Source organism: Castanea sativa, chromosome 2, assembly GCF_040712315.1.
Source record: "Castanea sativa cultivar Marrone di Chiusa Pesio chromosome 2, ASM4071231v1".
Classification (NCBI taxonomy): Eukaryota; Viridiplantae; Streptophyta; class Magnoliopsida; order Fagales; family Fagaceae; genus Castanea; species Castanea sativa.
The window spans coordinates 26,747,458-26,774,288 of record NC_134014.1 but is presented as its reverse complement, the minus strand read 5'-3'; the positions used below and the strand labels follow the sequence as shown (position 1 = coordinate 26,774,288).

Sequence of the window (26,831 nt, the reverse complement as noted above, 5' to 3'; positions counted from 1 at the left end):
TTTGTTGCTTAACAAAATATGCCAGCTAGCATTTTATACAAATGCATATTGCTTTTGCACTTCTAGTCCACATAGATACCTGTTAGCTAAAAGAACCAAGAACAAATGATAAATGTTCCAAGGGAGAACCCCTAAAGATGAAACTTTACAAAGATGTAAAAACACTTCAAACACAGCCTGCACATTTTCTTTTTCTTTGCATACTCAAAAAAAGATCTGACGGTAAATATAAAATCTATGGCTTCCGCCATGCAATTAGCTCCGTCAAAACAAACATGCACAAAAGTGTTTTAGCATATTTCAAGACTACCATGCTTTCATATAAATTATAAATAAATAATAAATAAATTGAGGTATTAAGGAAGTACTGTCACTTTCAATTTAGGAAAGAAGTCACACAGTAAGTGAGTCAAAATTAATTATAACGAATAAGCTAATATGAGTGCACATGACATGCCTCCTAAACATAAACAATTATCATTTAGTAGCTTATTATATTGCACAGATAAGAAGTATATATTTTTGATAAATAAAATAACTTTATTAATGGAAAATAGTAACCCAAATATACAGGGAGTATACTATGGGTACACAATCAAGCTCCTAAGGTACAGTGGTCAATCATATCTGAGAGAGAGGTAAAGGAAAAGGACCCCAAAGTTAGCAACCAATCAAACAAAGATTTAAGGAAAAATAACTTAAGATCTAGAATATTTTGTCCACAACCCTCAAACCTTCTTGTGTTCCACTCCCCCCAAATACACCACATTAAAAAATGAGGCACAAGTTTCCAAACTGATAAGACCCTGCCAAGAAGCTAGCATATCCGAAACTCTTTGCGACCTAACCCAATGAACTCCAAATAAATACTTTCATCATTGCATTTCCAAACCTTTTGTCCCAGAAGATCTCCCTTTTTCGTAAAATATACCAACTAAACATAAAGAAATTTCATTTCTTTGCCTTGGAATCATTTTCATACCCCTTAAGCCAAGGCTTGAGAGATAGAGAGGAAGATAGATTGAGAACGGTGTCAGCCATTTAAATGGTGTGCAGGGGGAACCAACATCTGTGTTACAAAATGACAAAATTTGGCTATAAACTTGTACAACAATAGGAAGATGACATGTGCAATAGTTGAAGTGATTGTATACAATCATTTGTACTAAACCAGACTTAAGTGATTGTATACAATCATTTGAAGTGAGTCATGTTCAATGTGCATGTGCCGACATTACACCGTTACTCCTATTTTATTGGTACAATTTGATCTTTGATTCTAGTCTTTGAACATTGTCTATCTAATGAAAATCCAATTAAGATATGGCAAAATGAAAATAAATATATTCTAGAATTTTGAGAAAAAACTGACATAGGACAAGGAGGAACAAAGCAAAATCTGATTTAAAACTCCTGGAGCAGATCTGGTAGCACTTGGGCAGCTTAGGTTTTTAGGAATTAGGGTTAGGTTTCTGGGAAATAATAGGGATCATAGGGTTCCAATGGAGGGAAGGAATAGTGGGATTTGTGGAAGAAACAAAGGGAAAACGCCAAAATTTGGGTCGCTGTTCTAGGGCTGTGAGCAGTAACCCATGAACAGTGATGGGGTTTAAGAACAGAAAATAAAAAGAGATAAATTTCCAGGCATCACACCTAGGGTTCCTTAGTATCACACAGACCTTTCAAAAACTTCAAAGCTTCTCTAAGAATTTAAAAACTTTATTATTCTTAAAATGGAAGAATAATACCTAGTCCTAGTTGAAATAGCACTTTATTTAAACTCCTAATAAGATTTGGGCTTGGACACTCAAATCTATATATAATATATAATAGCTAAACACATTTGATTGTTAGTTGACCTTCTAATATTTTGTCACATAAGCTTTGGAAGTCTCACAATTTTACACATCACTTATTTATTTATTATGTCAAGAGGAGAGTTTTAATCTGACTATTACTCAACAAACTGAAGATTTTTAGACCAACTACTACTCAACAACATAAAGTTTTAAACCAAACCAAAGACTATTGGCTATTAATTGATCTCCTAATGTTTTGTAAGTTTTGGTAGTTCCACAATTTTACTCATCATTTTTTTTTTTTTTGCTTATTTATTATGCTAAAAGGAGAGTTTTAAACCGACTACTACTTAGCAAACTGAAGAGTTTTAAACAAACTACTACTCAGCAACATGAAGAGTTTTAAACGGGATTTTTTTTAAAAATAATTATAAAACCAAACTATATCATTAGTTAGCCAAGGTTTGAAACAAATTTGGTATCTAACAAATCGATTCCTTTGAACTCGATTTTGGAATACTAAATCGAGTGGGCTGAACTCGATTTCAACTTCATTCGTAGTTGATGTGGACATGAGATCCACGTCGGCATAGAACTCGAGTCCAGTGGACTCGAGTTTTGTCAAATAGAAATTGAGTCCTATGGACTCGATTTAGTACCTAAACCTAGAAATCAAAACGTTCAACAATCAGAGAATGAAGAAGAAAAAAACAAATGCCGAAGCAGAAATCAAAACGATCAACAACCAGAGAACGAAGAAGAAAGAAGCAAACGCCGAAGCAAAACCCAGAGATCAAAACCCAGCAACCCAGGCACCGATTCAGGCGATGAAAATTGGATCGGACGTGTGGTTTCTCGCCGCCACTCCAGTGGAGGAGAAGAACACGTACCCAGCAACCCAGGCGCCGATTCCAACCAAACCCAGGTGGCGAAAACTTCAGGCTATGGAATCAGATCATGGTCTCTCGCCGCCGCTCCAGTGGAGAACACCGAGTGGAGAGTGGGTTTGATTTGTTCTGGATTTGATTAGTTCATGGGTTTTTGGGGCTTGGAAGTGGAGAGTGGGACGGCATAAATTATAACTTATGCCGGTTGGAAGAGTGGGACGGCTTGGAAGAGAAGAACACCGGTTGCTGAAACAAAACGAAATCGAGTCTGTAGGACTCGCTTTCTATTTGACAGGAATCGAGTCCTACGGACTCGAGTTCTATGCTGACTTGGCCAACCTGTCCACATCAACTACAAAACACGTTGAAATCGAGTTCAGTGCACTCAATTTAGCATTCCGAAATCGAGTCCTTTGGACTCGATTTGTTAGATATCAAATTTGTTTCAAACTTTGGCTAATTAATGATATAGTTTGGTTTTTATAGTTATTTTTTTTTAAAAATCCCGTTTTAAACCAAAACGACATACTACTATATATATATATATATATATATACACACACGCGCGCGCGCATCACCGCATTGGGAGCTATACTCTTCGGGAGACTTTTTTAGAACTCTATAACATTAGTTGTAATAAGGAGTCTTCTATTGCAGCTTTTATGCACTTTCCTAACCAGAGGCTTCACTAGGATCTTCTTTTTTTTTAGAGCTCCCCACAATTGGGTAACGGAAGATTTTTACACTTTTCTGGATCTTATCCATTCTATTCCCCTTAATGGTGAAGGTCAAAACAAACTATGATGAAAACCGGCAGGGAATAAGAATTTTAAAGTGAGTGAGTACTATCTCTCCCTTTCCTCTACTCCTGACATTTATTTCCCGTGGAAACCTGTGTGGCGTTCAAAGGTCCCTCCTAAGGTTGCTTCCTTCTCTTGGACTGCCGCATTAGGTTTTTTGACAATTGAGAATTTATGGTATATGGGTATTGCAGTAAAAGATTGGTGCTATATGTGTAAAAAGAGTGAGGAATCGGTGAATCATCTTCTTCTTCATTGTCCTATTGCTTATGAATTATGGTTGTGGTGTGGACTCTATTTGGTCTTCTATGGGTTATACCGCATGGTGTCTCTGATTTATTTTCGAGTTGGCCAGGTTCCTTTGGTGAGCATCGAAGCATTGATTTATGGAGGGCTGTCCCACATTGTTTCCTATAGTGTATTTGGTGAGAAAGGAACTCAAGATTTTTCGAAAGGAAGGAACGGTCTATTTCAGAATTTAAATCTCTTCTTCACACCTTGCTAGAGTGGAGTTCTTCCTATAATCTTTTTCCTTGTTCTAATTTTTTAGAAATGCTTTATCTTTGTAATTTATGTGTTTGATGTACTGTTATCCATGTACACCCCAGTGTAGCTGGACTTTTGATAAATATAATTCCGTTATTTATCAAAAATATATATATATACATCACCACACCAAAACCCTCCATGTTGTTTACCCTCTCTTTGCCGTTTTTGCTCTTTTGTTTCTACAAACCCTTTGTTTTCAAGCCTCAAGGTATCTTTTATATAAATTTCTCTTTTGTAACTACTTTTGCTTTTCATATTTTTTCCTTTAATATTCTGTGTTTGTATATCTTTTTTTGCATTTTTACTTCCATTGCCCTTGTGTGTGAGTAATATTTTATTTGCAACCAAACTTCTAGACACCATGGTTGATTCTAGAGTTTTTATAGATGGAGCAAATGCTAAAAGAAAACTAGAGGTAATGGATGCCACCAAAATGTATTGATTTTTTTATTTTCATATTTGACATCTTTAGTTTTGTTGGATGAATATTTTGTGCTATAGAATGTTGTATTTTGTTATTCCATATTTCATAAAAGTTTAAACATAGTAGAAACATTAATAGTGTATCTTTGTTTCATCTTATAAAAAATACACAATATGGTTAATTTTCATTCATTTTTAATTAATTGTGGCATTGAACATAGTGAAGATATTTAACTATCCGGTGCATCACACAGGTTAATGACTAGTAAAACTAAAATAGGACCCAATAGACAATTAGCACAGCCTATCCCAGAAATTATGAAATTACAAAATTGCCCTTGCCACTTAAAAATAAATAAAACAAAATGTGCAAGTATAGAGCTTCAAAGGTGCATTGTACCTTGAAAGGCACATTTTCTGTACGAAATTCTATGCCGGGGACATCACGCAGCCACACTGGAAAGCCCCTATAAGATTATCAACAAAAATCAAATGAAAATTGACAAACAAAATATTTCACAAGAATGTCTATAATAGTCTCATCAATGGATCAAACTATAAGTTAGACTAAGAAAAAAAAAAAAATTTTGATAGGTAAAAAATATATATATTCAAGAACACTACCTTATACAGAAAAACATAAGGCAGAGAGATAAATACAAAGGGAAGTTAGACTGAGAAAATTAAAGAATACATACTAATATTTCTTCTTAATATTCCATGACTAGCCTAAAAGTTTCTTCTAGGAAGAACAAACTATTACACATGAAAACATTGCTTCTTTTTCTCACTGCAATGTGCAGTCATGATGGAAATTCAAGCATTTACAAGCTACTTTCAAAATACCTGGCTACTAATGTATAATTGCATTTAGAATAGACTTTTGTATAGTTTTCTTTCTTTAATATACTTACCAAAAAAAACTTTTTGAAGATGCTGATGACAGAACAAGAAATCAATATATAATTTTTCCCAGTGCATCTAGAAACCAACTCATTGAAAGAGCTTCTTCTACCTCATCCTCAATCCCACTATCTATTTAACTCAGTTTTAATTTAGAATAGCTTTGGCATGAGAATTCCACTTATATGCTAACCTTATGCTACTAATTTTACAAAGGACAGAATTGAAGGCACATCAATGTAACTGGAGTAAGTTTTGGGTTTTAACTTTCAATAGTTCCAATAAGATTTTTTTTTTTTTTTTTCAAAAAATCTAACTTCATTGAGTAGTCTAAAGTTTTCTTTCTTTTCTTTTTTATTTATTTCCTACTTGAAGGTTTTCAATTCTAGTATATTTGACATGCCATTTGTGACTAGTTCAATTAGATAATGCTCCTTGATGACAATCCATTTTAGTTTCTTTTTTTTATAGGTAAGAAAGTAATACTATTACTAGAAGAGAAAAAAATATACAAAGAGTTCACGGTAGTGAACAAAAAACCACAATAACAAAAAGAAATAAAGGAATCAACATCCTATTCTAAGAGACAAAAGAAAATCAATAATAGTAGAACAATCTGAAAAACCCCAACACCGAGACCAATCGAAGAGAGACCGTTGACACAAAGCTAACAACTGAGCCATTGATTTCTCAAAATCCTCAAAAGAACGCCAATGACGTTCAGTCCAAATAGTCCACATCAAACAGCCTGGTACCAAATTCCAAATATCGGAATTAAATTTCCCAAGCCAATGGTGCCAACAACAAAATAAGTCTACAACCGAACCTGGCATAACCCAATCAATCCCAAACAGCTGAATCCTATGCATCCACAAAGAATGAGCTAATGAACAAGAAATAAGAAGATGATCCACAGATTCCTCGTTATAACAGCACATACTACAACGATTTGCCAAGAGGCGACCACGAAGCATCAGATTATCCAAAGTGAGAATCTGGCCATAGGCTACTGTCCACATAAAAAAATGCCACCCTTTTAAGAACCTTTACTTTCCAAATACCCTTCCAAGGGAATCTAAAAGGAGTAACATTTCGAATCTTATGATAAAAAGACCGAGCGTCAAATTTCCCACTTCTATCTCCAACGAAGACTGTCACCTCTAACACCCCTAGAAACTCAAGATTTGATCAAGTGAAGAAAGGAGTAAAAAGCTGCTAACTCCCAGTCGTTGAATTCCCTAAAAAATCTTAAGTTTCACATTCGGTCATTTCCACCCACTTGAGGACTCAAAACATCAGAAATAGAAGCTTCCTTATTGGCTGAACACAAAAATAATTGAGGATAGAGAGTTTTTAAAGAGTTATTCCCAATCCACTTATCATGCCAAAAAAGAATACGAGAACCATCTCTCACAACAAAAGTGAAATGCTTAGAAAAACTCTCCTACCCTTCACTAATACTTCGCCATAACCCACACCCATGAGCCCTCCTACAAACACTAGTGCTCCACCCCCCTTTCCCCTCCCCATATTTCATTGCAATAACCCTCCGCCAAAGATGAGTAGGTTCATGGCCAAATCTCCAAAACCATTTCCCTAACAAAGCCTGATAAAAGGGCACAAGTTTTTGAATTCCCAAATCACCCTACTCAAGTGGGAAACACACCTTCTCCTAAGCCACTAAGGGGTATTTGAAACACTCCTCTGAGAAACCCCACAAAAAATTCCTCTAAATACGTTCGAATCTAATAGTCACGGCTTTAGGAACAGTAAATAGAGAAAGATAATAAGTTGGAAGACTTGAGATGGTACTTTTCAACAAGGTGAGCCTATCACCCTTTGATAAATAAAGATGCTTCCAGCCCGACAACTTCTTCTCCATCCTTTCCAAAATTGGGTTCCAAATAAAGATGGTTCTTAAAAGATTGAATGTCATAGGTAAACCCAAATATGTCATAGGTAAACTGCCCACCCCGCATTGAAGAATGTTATTCAAAGATTGAATGTTACTCACCTCCCCAATAGGGACAATCTCACTTTTCCCCACATTCACCTTCAAACCAGTAAAGGATTGAAAACAAGTCAAAGCTAACCTAATTGAAAGCAATTGCTCCCTAGAAGCATCACAGAATAGAATGGTATCATCAGCAAAAATCAAATGTGAAATACAAATACCAGTAGAATTAACAGGTCCCATATGAAAACCCCGAAGAAGACCACTTTCCTCAATTTTCTTCAAAATCCTACTAAGAATCTCCATGATCAAAAGAAAAAAAAGAGGAGGCAACGGATCACCTTGTCTTAAACCTCGAGAACTTCCAAAGAAATCAGCAAGAGATCCATTAACCAAAACTGAAAAACGAACAGTAGAGACACAGGCCTTTATCCATTTCCTCCATTGAACCCCAAAACCCATCCTCTCCAACAGATAGAAGAGAGCATCTCAATTCACATGATCATAAGCTTTTTCAATATCTAACTTACAAACCCCTCCTGGAGTATGAAACTTCAATCTACTATCAAGGCATTCGTTAGCAATAAGCAGTGAATCCAAAATCTATCTTCCACCAACAAAAGAATTTTGCGATTTAGAGATGAGTTTATCCAAAACCCTCCTCAATTGGTTTGCTAACACCTTAGATAAAAGCTTATAAACACTGCCCACTAAACTGATAGGACAAAAATCTTTAATACTTAGTGCATTATTTTCTTAGGAATTAAAGATAGGAAAGAACCATTCAAAGACCATTCAAACTCTGAACTCCTATGAAAGTGATCAAAGAATGCCATAACATCATTTTCCACAACACTCTAGCATTTTTGAAAAAAAAATCCATAGTGAAACCGTCAAGACCAGGAGCTTTGTCACCCTCCATCTCTTGGAGGACCTATATCACCTCCTCCTTAGAAAAATCCCTTTCAAGAGAAATTTGTTCATCTTTGTCAATGCTGGCAAACTCCAAACCATCCATAGTAGGGCGCCATGTATCAGACTCCGTCTACAAACTTTGATAAAATTGAACCACTTGAGAATGCACATCCGCCTCATCCTCATAAAGGACACCATCCACCTCTATGCCTCTAATGTGATTAGTTCTTCTATGGGAGTTCACTATCCGGTCAAAAAAACGAGCATTATTGTCACCCTCCTTCACAAACAAAACCCAAGACTTTTGTCTCTAAGAAATCTCCTCCAAAGACGCTAATGAGCAGTATCACCTTTAATTTGAGTAAGACGAGTTTGTTCCTCATGTGAAAGGCCCAACAAGTCTCCTCTAGCATCCAGACTCAAAAGCTCAAACAAAAGGCTTTTCTTCCTAAATGCCAAATCACCAAACTCCTCATTATTCCACTTCTTCAAATCATCCTTTAGAGCTTTCAATTTTCTAGCTACAATAAAGCTAGGAGAACCCAAAAAACAATACTCATTCCACCATTGCCGAACTCTCTCCACGAAACCCTCATCTTTCAACCACATATTCTCAAACTTAAAGGCACTACAACCTTTACTGACTCCACTAGCTTCCACCAGGACTGGACAATGATCTAAAACTACCCGAGGAAGTACCCTTTGAGACACATTCCCAAAATGATCCACCCAATCCACCAAAGCCAATGTCCTATCAATTCTTGACATACAATCTATCCCAGAATCTCTAAACCAGGTAAAAGAAGCCCCTTCAAGGGGTATATCAACAAGATTGTTAGCCTCAATGAAATCCGAGAAAGCAAATATAGCAAGGCTAAAAGACTCGCAACCAAATCTCTCACTCAGGTATCAAATAATATTAAAATCCCCAATTAAACACCATGCCATATTCCACCTAGAGTGCACCCTTGCAAGCTCCTCCCACAAAGCACCTCGTTGGTTATCATCATTTGGACCATAGACTCCTATACATGCCCATACAAAATCATCCACAACCCCCTTTAGTAAAACATTGACAAAAACTGACCTATAGAAACATCAATTTTTTCATAAACCCTCTTGTCCCATACTAGTAGGACCCCCCCCCCCCTCTGCAGTGTTGACTGCATCCAAAACAACCCAGTCAAGGAACTGCCTACCCCAAAGACCCGAACTACAGAAGAGTTTAAAGAAAACAGTTTGGTTTCTTGGAAGCAAACAATATTACACTTCCACTCCTTTAGAAGATTCTTACATACCTCTTGCTTTTGAGGATTATTTAATCCCCTAACATTCCAGGATAAAAGTCGTAAACTCATTTAAACCTAGTGATCGCCCCTAAACCAGCTAAAGAACCTCAGTTCCTCCCTCTAGAAGAGATCCCATCATAGTTAACTGTACAAATCAAACCTCTAAGTTCTCTAAGCCCTTTCATCCTTGAGTTTACTAGTCCCTTGGAAGACCCAAAATTAACCACATCAACACAGTCTTGTTCCAAAAGATGAAACAAAGCCAAACATTAAACATCATGTTTTACAATTAGAAAACCCACGATTTTACAAAAACTTATCATCAGGCTCACCACCCATTTGGAATTTTTCTCCTCTGACCCCAAAAGCTCACCCTCTTCGACAACCTGGGTCGCCACCAACTCCCTCCGCTCATTAGGATCCCACCTAGATAATGGTGGACAATCCAAAGTACAACTCTCTTCCTCCCCGTGAAAAAAAGCACTAGAATTGACGCCATTATGTTTCCACCACAGAAGTAGAGGCTCTGAACCATCCTGTAGCAACTCAGCCCCATCCAAGGACCTCAACGACACAAAATCAGCTTGGGGATTGCACCGTTGACCTCTACCTTCACTTGATACTTCCGTGAAAGCATCCCTTTCTCTAGAACAAAAACCCATCTCATTACCCAAATCCGAAAGAGGAAAAAACCGATTTTGATCAACCCATTTACTCAAACGGAGAGAATCGACAGACTTAGACTCAACCGGCATCTCCTTCGCCACTGCTGGACCCAAGCCCATAGTCATAGGAGCTGATATATCAGCCCCCATACCCATACAACCCACCGCCTCGTCGATGAGCCCAGAATTGCTAGCTTCTGACACTTTCACCGCTCCGTCAGGTAGACCTGCCTCCATCTTGAAAGATAGTGCATCGGTAAAGGCAGAGGAGATTTTACCTCGATCTAACGCTACCTTGCTCATCAGTGATTCAGAATCACCACTTGCTGGTAGTGCACTACCTCTCGAACACTTGCATAACACCTTCGTATACGCAAAAAGTGTATTCTCAACACTCAGAAGAATTGGGTTGGGCTGGTCTAATTGGCCCTTGCCTTTTGGGCTAGCTGAAGCCATGAGTTAGGCTTCTGCATGCCCACCTATTGGTTTAAAGAATACAGGCCCACCACTTAAAACATTGGGCCAACTATGAGCCTTATTATCCAAAGAGGACACCACACGTCTCCCAGCCTCAGGCTTGCAAATTCTTAAAGCCAAATTTGCAGGGGTCAACTTAAAATTAAATACTCGTGTGGGTCTACCATTTATAACTGAAACATTTACTGTAGTATCTCCATGAATCACGTTACTTCCAAACACGGCTCCCATATTTTGAAAAATCCTTGACTTCTGCTGGTTACCATAAACAAGTAAATTTTTCCCACTCTAGCGACCACCAGCTACCTGACCATCACCACCAAAATTCTTGGAAAGTGCCCTAGCCATAGTTGCAGGTTTTGCACCAAATAAAAAATTCCTTAGTTCTTTATGGATCAGAGACTACCAGCGCGATTGAGACTTGCTGGTATCATAACACAACTTCTCTGCGCCAACCATAAAAAACCGATATGGCAACAAAGAGACCAGCCTTATTTAATCTACCACAAAAGTCTATCAACTTCCCATCCTCCCTGAGTCTCTTACAATGGACGTCAAGTCCTGGCACCCAATCACGTATATCGGCAAAACAATTAAGAATCCATTCCATGCCTCTACGACCAACCCAAATAGAGCTTTTAACATTCCGGCATGTCTCATGCAAGGCATATGAATCAGACCGCCCCCCATCAAAAGAAAAAGAAAATAATTTTGCATCAATGCAAAAAGACCTATTACTGCCCCCTTGACCTAAAGATCAAGATGTAGGAGAGATCTTTTGTGAGGTTTCTACGGTGGGTATATTTGGTGCGGTGTGTGGGGCAGGTACATGGTTAGGCAGTTTAGACAAAGAAAGGCTAGACACCTGAAGTGGTGGAGGTGGTGGGGATGGGGTAGGCAAAATTGGAGGAGGGGGATAAAAGTGAGGATATGAGAAAAAACCAAACTGTGGTGGAAAACAAAAAGGAAGAGGAGGAGAAGGATTTGACGATGGTAAGAAGGGAAAAAGAGATGGTGGTGGGTGAGGGTGGGAATGAGGATGCGGTAGAGGAGGTGGGTGGGGAAAAGGAGGCGTCACAGGAAGTAATCCCTTTTCATAAACTTAATAAACACATGGGTGTCTCATTCTCTAAAATAATAAACAAATTATATCATGTTCATATATTAGGGGGTGAGAATTGACAAAATGGTGTTCTATGCCCAAATGCAACCATGCCTTTTAATTACATACATCAATAACACCACATAGGCACCTAGAAGATGCTGGAAAGAATTATTATGCATTTATTAAGAGCATATAGATAGTCGGCCCACTTATAAAAACTTTTTGGATCATGCAACATTGAAGGAAATTTCATTTTATTAAATTGAATTGTAAGTGGAAAGGAAACTTTTTCTTTAAGTAGAAAAAGGAACTAGTAAATATAAGGGGAGAGAAGATTAGACCCAAAATTCCACTCAGCGCACACATAAGGTCCTATGCGAAGATGGAGATAGAGTCCACTGGATCCCACCAGGTTCACGAACTTGACAATATCATATCTCCCTGCGAAGTTATACTGAACAAACAAACTAGAAGAAAATTAAAATTTTGACAAACAAATATGTGGGCGTGTGTGTGTCATGTTTAGGACAACTACACATCAAATCACAAAGCTACCCAACCCAGAGTAGCTGTGAACAAAAATTTATTGCACCTGTCCTCTCACTGGCTCATGCCCATTCCAAAACACATAAGTTTGGATCACATCTGCACCACCTTCCTTGCTCTTTGCAATCAGATCAGGCCACATCTGGCATCACATAAAAATAGATATCATAAAACACTTAGAAAGAAAAAGCAAGCAAGCAACGATACCCATGATAAGGGAAGGCTTAAGAAGCTGCCCATTTTTTTTTTTTTTTTAAAAAAATATAGGTTTATACACGTTAAAAGATGGAATTTCAACCTATGTTGCCCTCTCCATGATGATTTCTCTTTAAGTTTGAACCTCAAATTTCTTATTCTATGACAAGAGACTTTGTAGTTGAGCTAATTGGAACTCACTAGGTTTATATACATTATCGAAGCATTATAATCAGAATAAAACATTCCTGGATTATAAATGAATAAATAAATAAAATTGGAGCAGATGAATTTAGAATTGAAAAGAAGGCAATTTTAGGGAATAATGATTGAAGATGAAATTAAGAGTAGAAGTATAAATTAGGGGTGTAAATGTAAATGTAATGATTCATTGATTCTCAAAATTCATGCAAAATCGGATATATGTACCTGAGGCGTGGCGCGGGGGTAGTGGATTCCGGCGGAGATGAGCATGCGGCGCTTGCCGTCGACGATGATAGCCCTGTGGTCGTAGCTGACGTTGAATGGCTTGAACATGTTAGCCGAGCTTGTCTGTGCTACCTCAATCGCCATCACCAACACAGATATTAATGCACACTCAACCAAACCTCTGCTCCTGCTCCCACCCATTTTCGCAACACACACAACACCGTCGACTAAAAGAAAAAAACTGCCAACACGAATGAGATTGGTTCAATGGATGTCATAATTAAATTTTAGTGCACCTCCCGTAAGGTTTGACCCCAAACTAGGGCTGGAAAATGGCGAGTTGGCCATTACCAATTTAAATCATTTTTGCTTTTCTTGGTAACCCAATTTAAATCAATATTAAATAACTATTCTACCGAACCCATCTAATCACCAACCCCAACCTGTTCGTTATACCCCTTTTTTTATGGAATTAAACCCATTATTTGATTTATATAAATAATTACAAATACAATACCAAGAACTTATCATAAAACTAGCATCTCAGCATAAGTATATCCTTAAAAACTCCTCTATTTTTTAGGTAAATGTTAATAATTTGTATCTATTATAATTTAAATTTTTTTTTTAATAATAAATTTTAGAAATAAGTAGTAATTATAATTTACTTTTAAAACAGATAAAAAATCAAAAATTTTAAGAATTCTCTTTTTGAATTTAAAATGAAATTTGTTATTTGATATTTATGACTCTATTTCTAAATGAAGTTACCTTTCATTAACAAAAGTATTTTTAAACCACATAAAAGTTGAGTTGAAAAAGGAGAATTCTCTTATTTATAATATAGATTACCACACTCATTCAACCAAAAACAAATTTACCACACGCAAAAGAAATTTACTTAAATACCCACTCTATGGATCAAAGACATCAATTTAAAATATAGCCTCAAAGAATTAATAAAAGGACTGAAAAGGAAATTAAAAAATATCCAATAAAATTCACATATTTTGTGTTTTGGTTGCCAAGAAAATTTGAAAATCAAATTTCAAAATACCCACTGTACTGATCAAAGACAGAATGAAAATCTAGCCTTAAAGGTGGCGTTTGGATCCAGCATTCACGTCTGCGTTGCAGTGCTTTGCGCGTTTTCAGCTTTTTTTTTTTTTTCAGCTGCAGTTGTTAACCAATTCAGCAGTAAACAGTGCATCCGTGCACTATTTATGGGTCCCACTCTCCACTTTTCAGCTACTTCTCATTAAAAATGGGTTCCACGTCACTATTCACACATTTAAAAATTATTTTGCTACAGTGTTTTCAGTTTCAGCAAAATAAGTTCTATTCAAACGAACCCAAAGAATTAGTAAAATGATTGAAAAAGGAAATATTTTTTTTTAAGAATCAAATACATTTATAAGAGTAATTCTTAGGTACTCCCGGAGTACGGAAAATAGTACTCACTCCTCTCACATTCATGGTGAGGGCCGCTCATTAAATTCATGGTGGGGTCCATCATAAATGTGAAAGGGGGGAGTACCATTTCACTATATTCTGGGACTACCTAAGAATTTTTCCCATTTACAAATATCGTGCATTTGGTTGCCAAGAAAAATTTGTAAATCAAATCTAGCTAAATCATTATTAGATTTCTCAGTCGAGAGAGAGAAAGTTTACTAGATTTCTCAACAATGCCATTTACTTTCTAAATATCTGAGGAAACATAATTTTCTAAGCAACCAAACAGACCAAAAAGAGAATCTAGCCTCAACGAATTAACCAAACAAAGCGATACAAAATCAAATCTCTTCAATCTCTCAGTTTCAATTCGAACTCAAAATTCTTACTTCACTAAATTTTAGATTGTCAATGCGATTTAATCAAGGAGGATTGATCTCAAAATAGAAGTCACTATTTGGACTGATGGTTTCATGGTGAGTTTGGGTTTGATCTCCAGAGACAAGCCGCTTAAGTGCGGTAGCAAAGAAGGACCCTGGCAATTTCTTCGGTCAAATCAAGCGTTGAGCTCTAGAATTTTAGAGCATAACAAAGACACTTGTTCTAAGAGAAAGAGATTATTAGAGGAACTAGATAATCTTTGTAGATGTTTGGTAACTTTGAGAATGAGAAGAAAACTCAAGAAAATCTATAAGAAATTTTCTAGTTAGGGTTTAAATTTTTTCTTTAGAGGGGAAAGGTGGCAGCTGTGTTGGGTTAATCTATTGGGTAACTAATGGGTTTATCCATTAAGATTCATTAACTAAACTACCCAAATGAGTCTTTACCCATTTAACCCAAATGTTTAATTGGGTTGTGTGAGAGACCGCAGGGCTGCTTTCAAAAAGAGACACCTCTCTTTTAAATAATTGTGTGGAGTAGCCACTTATTTTTTATACAAAAAATAAATAAATAAATACAATTACATGTTCAAAATACATCAAATGTCATTGATTGATAAAAAAAAAAAGGTACAATTTGGTAGAATAACCGTAAAAGGCTTTGGTCCTAAATACATCTATGCAAAAAAAAAAAAATACAAAGCTTTGATCATAGTTACAATCTACCAAAATTAAAGACAAAACACAAATCTACTAACCAAATACCTAAGTTTGGGGGTTAGGTTACGGAATGGGAAGGTGTTAGGCACCCATTCTGCCCAGATAAAATCTGGTCTTCTAGACTCTAATGACCATTATATACCATTTTGTATGATGTTGAATGATATGATGTATTACATGTAACAAACACTTAACAAAATTAATTTAAAAAAAAAAATTATCTTATGAATATGCCCTCTTCTCAAAGAAAAATCAGATCTGTTTTGAAAAAAAAAAAAAATGAGATTCAATTTGTAAAAATTATATCTGTTTTTGCAAAGGGTAAAAAAATGGGATTTGATTGGGTTAATAAAAATCAGTCTGTTTTGGTGAAGGACGAATAAAATATGACTTGGCTTGTAAAAATAAAATTAGATATGTTTTTGTAAAGAGCAAAAAAAAGAGGGGCGGGGGTTTGATTGGTAAAAATCAGATTTGTTTTGGTGAAGGCTAAAAATAAGGATTTTGATTGGTAAAAATTAGATATGTTTTTGTAAAGTTAAAAAAAATGAGATTTAAAAATATATATATATATATATATTTATATAAAAGGATTCATATTCATAATTCAAATCTATTATGCATGCATCACATATTAAAAAAAAATAACCTAACTCTGAATTCCTTCTTTAAAATTTCAAAATCAACAATTTTATAAAAAAGAAGATTCTTTGAGAAAAAACTCAAATCTGTATTTAATTATGATCTGAAAAAAATTTCAAATCTGTATTTAATAAAAATACAGATCAGTTTTGTGACTAGAAAAAATTCAGATTTGTATTTAATGAAAATACATGTTAGTTTTGTAACCAAAAAAATCGGATCTGTATTTAATGAAAATACAGATCAGTTTTGTAACCAGAAAAATTTTCAAATATGTATTTAATGAAAATACATATCAGTTTTATGACCAGAAAAAATTCAGATCTGTATTTAATGAAAATACAAATTAGTTTTATGACCAGAAAAAATTCAGATTTGTATTTAATGAAAATACAGATCAATTTTGTAACTAGAAAATTTTTCAAATTTGTATTTAGTGAAAATATAGATCTGTTTTTATTTTTTAAAAATGTTTTAGTGATTATTAGCAGATTTTGAAATTAGAGAAAAAAATTAAAACAGACAATCAACTAAATAACATGTCAAAGAAAATTCCAACAAAGTATATAGGCATGGTAAATATGAATTAAAAACAAGGTATAATAAATTCAAACATATTAACCAAATTCATGCAATGAACAATCATAACATATTAATTAATAGAAAAGAAAAATAGCTAGAAGAATGAAACTAAATACCTCTTGCATGAGCGTGCTCCTCAACAAAAGAATATTTTAGAAAGCAAAGAAATTTTATATTCTTTGAGGTCTAAAATACTCTACTTACAAAAAAGAAGTTTCTAAAGCCAAAGTTTCTAAAGCCAAAGTTTCTAAAGCCAAAACTTCTAGAACATCTTTAACATAAAGGGAATAGAGAAGTCAGAAAAGAACAGCCCTAAATTCTGATCTTTTTCCTCTATTTATGGAGGTTAGGATGCTTAAAAAATAAGCTAAATGAGGTTAGGTACGAATTGGAACACGTCGTTATCTCTAAAAATCCAAAAAAGATAATTTTTATATCAATCAAGAGGTTCCCGGGCCAAGCCACACATTTAGGCCAATCGACACTTGGGAAGTGCCGATTGGCACTCCAAAAGTGCCGACAGGCCCTTTTGCCTGCTTTTGAGTTTTGGTTCGATTTTGACTCCTTTTTTAAGGATTTTTTAGCCGAAAATTGCATCTAGACCCATTTTTTATTCGTATTCTAAAAATTAATCCATTTCTCCTTGATATTCAGGTCTTTAAAATGATAATAATTTGATAGATAAATATTCCAAAAAGACTTAGAGGGCGTTTGGATCCAAGTCTGGCATCCACGTCCACGTTTTTGGTTTTTTTTTTTTTTTTTTTTAACCTAGCCGCATAGATGGACTTTTCAGTGATGAACAGTGCACAAATGCACTGTTCACGAGTCTCACAAATTTTACTTTTCAGCAACTTTTTCATTAAAAATGGGTCCCACAACACTATTCACACATTTAAAAATTATTTTGCTACAGTGTTTTCAGTTTTCAGTTTTCAGTTTCAGCAAAATAAGTTCTATCCAAACAGACCCTTAATTATCCACAACTTCTTTGTTATCTAATTATCCGTTTTATTCCCATGCAAACAGGATTATTTTTTACACTAACCAACACCCAATCACAAAATCATTTAAATAATTTTAATTTTTTAACCAATCAAAATTAATTTAAATTAATCATGCGTGATCGGTTCCACCCAAACAATATGAATACAGACCGTGAAAACTTAATCATGTGATATTTTTCAATCCGACGATCCGATTTAGGAATCGGACATACCCTCGCAATCGTTAGAATCTCAAGATCATTTTTATGATATGCAATGAATGAATTAATGCATGTAATGCAACTCTAAATTTTGGGTATAGTAATGGTTACTCTAGCCATCTTCCAAGATTAAATTATGAGTACAAAATCGAGTGTCTACAAAATTCCCCTCATTGACAGAGCTTGTAAAGCGAATGTCAATGTAAAACAAAGACACTAATTTTGGAAGCCATGACTTAATTGAGGTTGATCTTTCAAAGATTATCTAGCCCTAGAACCTAAAACCTTGGGACATAGAACTAGTGTTTTGCTGTTTTGAAAAATAAGAACTGCAAATACTTAATCTACTTGATAATTGATAAACTTGAATTAAATCTTGAAATCGGAGGTGACTGAGAGGCTTCTCTATCTCAGTCTGAATTTGGGGTGATTGAGAGGTTTCTCTATTTCAATCTGAAACTTTGGCGATCAAAAGGCTTCTCTATTTTGATCTGAATATAAGGTAACCAAAAGGCTTCTCTATCTTGGAACTTGAGGCGATTGAGAGGCTTCTCTATCCCAATTTGAAACTATGGCAACCAAGAGGCTTTTTTATCTTGATCTAAATGGGAGGTAACCAAAATGCTTCTCTATTTTGGAACCTAAGGCAATTGAGAGGCTTCTCTATTTCAATCTGAAACTGTGGCGACCAAGAGGCTTCTTTATCTTGATTTGAATGGAAGGTAACCAAAAGGTTTCTCTATCTTGGAACTTGAGACGATTAAGAGGCTTCTCTATCTTAATTTGAATTTGGGGGTGTGAGGGTCCTTTTTTTGAACAGTATCCAGGCCCAAGCTTTAAACAAGGACCCCGGATCCTCTAGTTGTAGTTTGAAGAGACTGGGCTAGGTCTACTGCGGCTAAATGGGCCGTTTACAGACCAAGTGACGCACAGGGCAAGACTTCTGCAATACACATACACTAGCAAACGAGAATATATGTATCGATCAACAAGAAAAACAGCAAATGCAAATAAACGTAATAAAGAAAACACAAAATAATTGCTCGGGATCCTTAAATCAGTAGGAAATATTTCATTAGTTTTCTTAATTGTTGATTACAATGAGCTCACTAAAACTTAATACAAGGTTCAAATAAGCTCAAAAATTACAGACTTAGATGGCCCATTAGGCCTCTAAGACTTGTGAAATTTGGATCCTTTTGAATCCAAGCATGTGCTATAGTGGCTGTTTCTAGGATACCGAGAGATATTTCCCTGTTTTCTTTGAGTTTTACAGAGCTTTTCCTTAATTATTCTATACGATTTCTTTCTTGTTGAATCCCCTTCAACGTTGGCTACTTCTTCCTTTAATAATGTCACATTAGGGTTCCGGGATACCATTAATTCTTCCCCCTTGGCTCCCTAAGTACTAGAGCCCCCTGTTTGTCTCAGCCTTTCTGTCAACTGATCATTTCCTTATTTTCTATAGTTCTCTTCTTTTGGTGTTTTTTTTCTTCAAAAGTGTCTTGCTGACCTTCTATTCTGAGGTGCCTTTGGGGGAGCCGAACCTTTAACTTTGCTCTTTCTCCAATCCTTTCTTTCTCTGTCTTCTCTTTTCGGGCTTACCTCCTTTTAGTTGCCCCCCCCCCTTTTGCCATTATTCCCAGTAAGTAGAGTCTTCTTCTGCCAATCCGAAGGTTTCCCCAGCCATTTCCTTTCGTGGATCTCTTTTTCTGGGTTCCCCGAGGCACCGGCTTCTTGCTCTTGAGTCGTTGCTTTCCAAATCCTTAGGCTTTGTGCTGCATTGCTAGGTGCTTCGAGAAGGGCCCATCTGTTTCTTGTTCTTGGTGCCTTTTGATCACTCTTTGAGCTGTCTTAATCTCCCTTTACCCATGCTGCACATCTAGAGATCCCATGTAGCTTCCGGCGTCCTAGCCTAGCTCCTTTTTTTTTTTTGTCTTTCTTTGGTTTCTTCTTCTTTTCTGATCGAGCTGACTTCTTTTTCCCTTTGTTTTATGGGCTCTAAGCCTTGCCTCTTCACGGATCCAAGGCCCTAAGCCCATCATCCTTCTTTCATTTGTAAGCCCGATTTTCTTTCCTCAATTCTTTTACTCCCCATGGGTTGGCCCGATGTGCCATTTGTTTGGGCCTTTTATCATGATTTTTTAGACCTCAACAGGGGGCAACCAAGAGGCTTCTCTATCTTGGCCTGAATAAAAGGTAACCAAGAAGCTTCTCTATCTTGGAACCTGAGGCAATTGAAAGGCTTCTCTATCTCAATCTGACTCTGGAGGAGACCAAGAATCTTCTCTATCTTGATCTGAATGAAAGGTAACCAAAAGGCTTCTCTACCTTGGAACCTGAGGCGATTGGAAGGCTTCTCTATCTCAATCTAAATCTGGAGGCAACCAAGAAGCTTCTCTATCTTGATATGAATGGAAGGTAACCAAGAAGCTTCTCTATCTTGGAACTTGAGGCAAATGAGAGGCTTCTTTATCTCAATCTGAATCTAAAGAGTACCATAAAAGATTCCTACGCCGTGGAAGTGTGGAGCAGTTCCTACACCGTGGAAGTGAGGAGGATTGTACTGAGCATGTTGGGGTGCCTTGAGTACCATAAAATATTCCTATGCATGTGTATGTTTGCTTGCTTCTATTTTACTAGTCATGATATGCATGAAAATTTCAGTATCCTAACTAAATAAGAACATAATAGAGTTTATAAAAATATTACAAACTTGAAAATTAAATAATGTTTGTAAGAGTACTGATGTTATCAAGAGAAAAATCTAGATGGCTCAAATCACCTAGCTCACCTTCCAATTTCTCAATTTCTTTGTCCAAAGAACTCTGTTCTGCTGAAACACCTTCTAGCCGAGTCTGAAGGGCAGAATTAGCTTCCTGCTTGGATACAATTCCTTTTGAAGCTTGACAATGGACTCTTGGAGCTGAGTGATTGAGGTGTTGTGCGCCTTTATGGCTGACCTTGTCTCCTTTGCTTTGTTGATACAAGAAATTTTGTTAACTGTCAACTAGTGAAGTGAGGATAGGAGGCATAAATAGAGGGCCCTACCTTCTTTAGGTCTCTCAATGATGACATGGCTCTTCTGCTGACATTGAAACCTATGCCCTCAGCATCATCTAGTGTGGAAAGGAGTTCATCAAAGGAAAGAGTCAGATTGTCCTCTTTACCTTTAGATTATAGTTAGGATACGACAAGCCAATTCGCCCAAACATAAAGCTCCTAGTAGACAATGTCCACTTATCAGTATCCCTTACTATCTCAGGATACTTTGAAAGTAGCTTTGAACACACTGCTTTCAAAGGGGGAGAAAGAAATGAGATTAGTGGATTGGATTCTGCCTCGGTGCTTTCACTTTCTTGATCTTTGGAAGTGACTTCTGTAAAATCTTCTTTCTCTTGAGATTGTCGGTATACACCCGATTCGATCCTCCCCTTTTAGCATCATATTTTGTTTCCTCCTTAGAAACCACTTCTTGTACAAAAGCATCTTGTGCCATTAGAGTGTCTTTCACTTTGGTTTGAGTCTGAGGAATAGCTTCTTTAACCTGTCAAAGGTCAAAAGAGATAAAGAAGAAAGGAAAGTCACATACACCATTAATCAAGGAAAACATTACAAAAAAAACAAAGTAAAAGAAGAAGGTATATACTCTTGGTTTCTTCACTGTAGAAACCTTAACGTTCTTCCCTTTTCTCTTGATGGCTGAAGGTTTGGCTTTGGAAAAGAGTTTCAAAGTCAAATCACCTTGGAAAATGGGTTGGATATCCATGCATTGAGACCCACTCTCCCCAAAGTTCCTAACACGTTCCTTAATGCCAGACCGCCATGCTTTAAACTTGGGTGAAGGTAATCAAATTCTGGAGGGAGAGGCAAAAGGAATTTCGGAACCAAGCACCAACACCTTAATGAGATTGCCTCTCTTAAAAGCCAATCATGGTACTATAGCAAAAAGGGCTGGGTTAGAGAGATGTCCCAGTATACCCTAGCCAAAACCAAATTGGCAATCAAATCTCTGAGGATTATAAGCCTGGGTTTCAAAATCATCTTCAAAGTGGGCCTGAAGATGGGAAGTAAAGGTGCAAGCAACAAAAGAAAGTTCCTTCTCAAATCAAGGAACATCTTTATAGCGAGAAGTAATTTCCTTTGTCAAAGATTGGAATAAAGGAGAGAGTCCACCCTCCAAAGAGGAATAAGGTCTGGTTGTCCAGTTAGTAGGGTCATCCAGCACCTTACAAAAGAAGTTGTCAGAAGATACCATAGCCTTATTCCAATGCCATGATCGTGGTAATCCTTGGGGTGATGGCAGACTAGTTTTAAAGGAACTTAAAGCTTTGGGGACAGGAGCATAATTCCTAAAGTGCTTCAACAGGCAGATTTGTAAAAATGCCACTGGTACAAATGTCTACTTGTAATCTACCCCATGAACGTTGCAGGTCCAAGGTGAAACGATCTAAATTAGAATATAAAGTTCCTAAGAAATAAGGGGCAAAGGGGAAGAATTCTTTGGCTAACTTGACAGCTAAAGAGAAATGTCTACCTAGGATTTTCTTGTTGGGATATCCTTTAAATAAATGGCAAGATAGCAAGAGAGCAATAAAGGCTTCAAGTTCAAGGGCTAAAGTTACCTTCTCTTACAGCGAAGTCTGTGCCTTCCTTTAAAGAATCTGAATTTGCTTCTTAATCCATGTCATCAGCATACTCTCTCTAGAAATATCTAATCCATCCCTAAAAGTTGGCCCTAGAACCTTTGTCACTGCCAACACTAGTGTCTTCTAGCACTTCCTCACTAGGGGTTTTTCCTTTCCTTGTTGCCTTCAAGACTGACTTCTTCAAGGTTTTCTTTACTGAATCTTCAAAGAAATTCATAGTTTTGGCTTCATTAGGAGATAAGGAAATGTTAGCCACCTCACCATCTCCAAATAAGGAAAGTCTCAATATCTCATAAACATCCTCAAGGGAGGGAGAGACTTCTTGACACCTTGTAAAGAAGGTGTAAGTAGTGGAAGTCCACCGATATAAGAGAAAAATGAGGCTTTCATTATCCTTGTTGATATCTAGGTCAAAAAACACTAGCACAGTGTGCACAAGATGTACTTTTTGTAGGATATCCATGAAGAGAGGATATGTCAATACCCTTCAACACCAACTTCTCTAGACTTTGGAAATAGAGGTATTAAATTTGAAGACCACATCAATGGTGGAAGCAAAATCTCCTCTGCAAGTTTCAAGCTGAGGAATGTGCTTCAAATCCAGATCTACAGTTAGGAGATCATCAGGCTCTCCACATGCTATGTAGGGGGAATCTGAAAAGCAGGGAACAAAGTCTTAATAGAAACTTTTATCGAAGAGGTGATTTTTGGAAAAAAGGGGGATGATCCAATGCTCCTTTGTCGAAGGATTCTCTTCTCCCCCTAGCAGTGACCTATTGATCTTAAGGGTTGAAGGCTCTGTAATCTTCAAAGAGCTGGATTTCAGGCTGCGTTTGACACGTATGGTTTTCGTGCTTGTAGAGAATTCTAATGTTTGGGTTCAAAGAGAAAAAGATAAGGAAAAATGAGAAAAACGGGGGAAGGAGATAGTTCCTTTTCCTTTTATACTCTGGGAAATTACTTTTTTCCCTCTGTAAAGGGTAGTTCAAAAGTGAGACATCTTTTCAAAATGATTGATATGTGTCAATAGAGGGGAGAGCCAGAATCTCTAACAAAAGCAATTGGCAAAACGAAGAAAATCAAGGGAAACCGCATTTGCAGAAGGGGTGAAAAGGCGTAACCCTCCATCAACAGGTTAAATCCTACTTTGTCTCACATTTTGTTTAACTGACATGTTTGCATGTTATGCATTTGTACAGGGATACAATAGGAACATAAAAATAAACATATAATACACAACAATGTTTAGAGCAAACTATATTTTTTATATTAAATATAAGCATGTTCCAAAAAGAAAGGCAGATTTACATTGTATAGCCCTTTTGGCCTATCATCCATTTTCTATATATTAAAAAAAACATTACAACTACAAAACAAATAACCTACAACCTAAGGCCAATAATATGGCCTACCTATAAATAAATAAATAAAAAAGAAGAAGATTGTAGGTTGAAGGCTTAAAGGGAGCGAAGCTTGTAGGCATCCGAGTCTCTCCCCGAATCAGAATCTTCTTGGGGGTAGCCCAAAGCCATGTCCTCCTCCTCATCCTCCTCCTCACCTTCATCATCTCTAAAGTCAGGAGTCATCAGAGGAATTCGACTCCTCTGAGTCAAAATCAGAATTGCTGGAGGCTGTTGCACTTGAGTTAGAGCCTGCTTGAAAAGCTCTGCGCCTTCTCCTGCGCCTTGAAGTAGCCCCCATAAAGGCGTTGTAGGCTTCCTCCTCAGCATCTTCTTCAACCTTTAACTGAAGCTCTTCTAAGTCGTCCTCCTCTTCTTTTTCACTCCCTTCCCCTGGTTGAACTTCTTGAGAAAGGAAGACTTGAGGGGTAAATGGAAAGATTGGAAAAGGGAGGGGAGGAGGAAGGGGAATGGATTCAGGGCTGGATGGTGGTGCACTGTTAACACTTGAAGAACCTGAGTCCTCACTAGAGGAACTTGAACTACCCCTAGGAGAGTTGGAACCTGCAGAAGAAAGGCTGGCCATTTTGTTAACAATGAGGGATTTCCTCTCTAAGAAGAAGAAGATGTGAAGATGCAAAAGGAATGAAGAATAAAGGAAGATCTTTCCCTTTTTATTACCAATAAGAGTCAAGTGAAGAGACATGATATTTATGAAGAGTAATGTCTGTCTACCGAGCGCTGGAGATGAAGCGACGCCAAAACAATTAGAAACACCTATGTAAGCCATGTGATCAATTTCAAACATCACGAGGTATAATTGCTTGAGCATTAAATTATGACACAATGTGACTGTCGAAGACTTTAGCCACCAAACACCATTGACAGTCAAGGAGCTAATGTACAGTATACCGGCCAAGGCATGTGAGTGCTAACATGGTTGGATCCGGACCCTACACGTGGAACGGTTGTGAGCAAAGTAGAGGAAATGTTGGCTGAAGTAAAGGATTTGGTCCATGCCAACAGTGTGACCATCTTGAGGAAGAGTGAGATTTGCACTTGACATGGATACCCAACACTCACAAAAAGGAGATAGTGACCCCTATAGTCAGAGGCTATGAAATATACCCCTTTATTGGCTGGGCTTGTGCTGGACCACTGTGAAGGATACGTGCATCACTCTTAATGCCCCTAATGTCCCTTTCCTTGTCCAAGGATTGCTCCCATGTAGTGGCAAGGGCACCCTTCGTGCCATTACCCTGACTTTGGCATGCTCACTCTCTCTTCTTTAGCCATTACATAATACATTAGCTGTATTAGGATTCAAATGGAGGAATCGTGGTTTGACACCTGTCTTTTGTACCTGGCAATATTCCTCAAACTATAAAAGGAACATGTTGTTGGACCAATAGGGCAAGAACCAGGAGAGAACAATAGAGAAAAGAGTAGAGAGTTTGTAAGGAAGTGAGGTAGAGAAAATGCCTCTCTTTTAGGAAGAACACAATCATTGTACAAGGAAAACTTCCATTTTTCACATAATAGAGAGCTTGAAAGAGTAAGGGACATTTCCCCTTGCTCACCCGTGGTTTTTCATCCCTTCCTAAGGGTTTTCCACGTACATTCTTTGCTTTCTTTACTTTCCTTGCAATACTTTCTTTTTCTCTCGACTTTATGATGTTAAAGCTATGTTAAAGCTTTCATTTTTATCACTTTCGAGCTTTTTCATTTATATGTAGCTCATCCACTTTTCATATAAGTTCACAAATCTAACTTGCATGTACATGCTTCAAGAGTGATTTTCTAGTCTTTTTCTACTACCCCTTTTCCTTTGGTTTTCATACTCTATGGTTGGAATGAAAATGTTGTGAGTTTAAATTTCCATGGTATAGCTATTCTTTGTATGTCATTTTCAACAAAGCTAATTTGATGATCTAGGTTTAGGTTTTGTTTTTATTTTTTTTATTAGCTAATTTGAGTTTGGACTGATTAATGGTTGTGTTTTTTCTTAGAATTTGCTCAGAAGTTTGAGTGTGGGTGATTAGTGGAAGGTCGGATTTGTGCTGACTTGGTGGTGACTGTGGTGGCTGGGTTTGTGGTGGTTGGTGGTGGCGTGTTTATGGTGCATTTTCAAGTGTTGAGACTTGAGATCACACCAAACACTCGAAAATTTTTATTTGAAAATATTTTACATTGAAACAAACAAAGCAACAATTTAATTTATTTTCATTGAGAACCAAAAGTAGGGTAACTAATCTTGGGACCACCTCCAAGGGATTCCTCCCTATAATAACATAGTGTGCGCGCATCCGTTTCCGTCTTTGTTGAATATGTAGCCGGTAAAGATTGAATGTGCTTCCTTTTTTATTTTATTTTATTTTATTTTTTAAATAGACTGAAAGTGCTTCTACATCTACTTCTATGCCCCCATATTTGAATATGGAAATGTAACCAGCATAAATTTGTCTTTCGTCTTTGTTGAACAGGGTTGCTGGCCATGAGTGATTCTTCTACAGCTACTACTATACTTTGTACCAGAAGTTAATAAACATCAGTATTCGTGTGTGGAATCTCGTCAAGCTGAATTATATGTCTTAATTATATGTGTAGCTTACAAAATGTAAAATTCATCTCGATCTGCTACAAGACCCGAACTTCAAGATCAGAATGAGTTAAAAATCGATAGTTTTAATTGCAGCTGTGTCCGACTCCCCGGGACAACAAAATAATAAAAACTGAAAGAACAAAAACAAAAAAGAAAAAAAGAAGAGTAAGGGTGCATGGAAGCAAGAAATATGTTCACAAACATAGGCTAGAATTCAAATTTAATCGGGTGATTGAAGTAGCTTACCAAACAAACCAC

The 26,831-nt window shown here is 36.8% G+C and overlaps 1 protein-coding gene across 1 annotated transcript in view; it reads right to left on the bottom strand.

Annotated features, from left to right (window-relative positions):
* Positions 1-13,372, bottom strand: part of LOC142624461 (beta-galactosidase 9) — a 62,619-nt gene extending 49,247 nt beyond the window's left edge. Inside the window, exons 1-4 of the mRNA XM_075798030.1 lie at positions 12,937-13,372; positions 12,359-12,454; positions 12,108-12,220; positions 4,859-4,925 (exon numbers count right to left, since the gene is read on the bottom strand). Of these exons, the coding sequence (XP_075654145.1) occupies positions 4,859-4,925; positions 12,108-12,220; positions 12,359-12,454; positions 12,937-13,137 (477 nt within the window). The 5' untranslated portion in view covers positions 13,138-13,372. The remainder of the gene's footprint in view (positions 1-4,858; positions 4,926-12,107; positions 12,221-12,358; positions 12,455-12,936) is intronic.
* Positions 13,373-26,831: the final 13,459 nt, after the last annotated feature.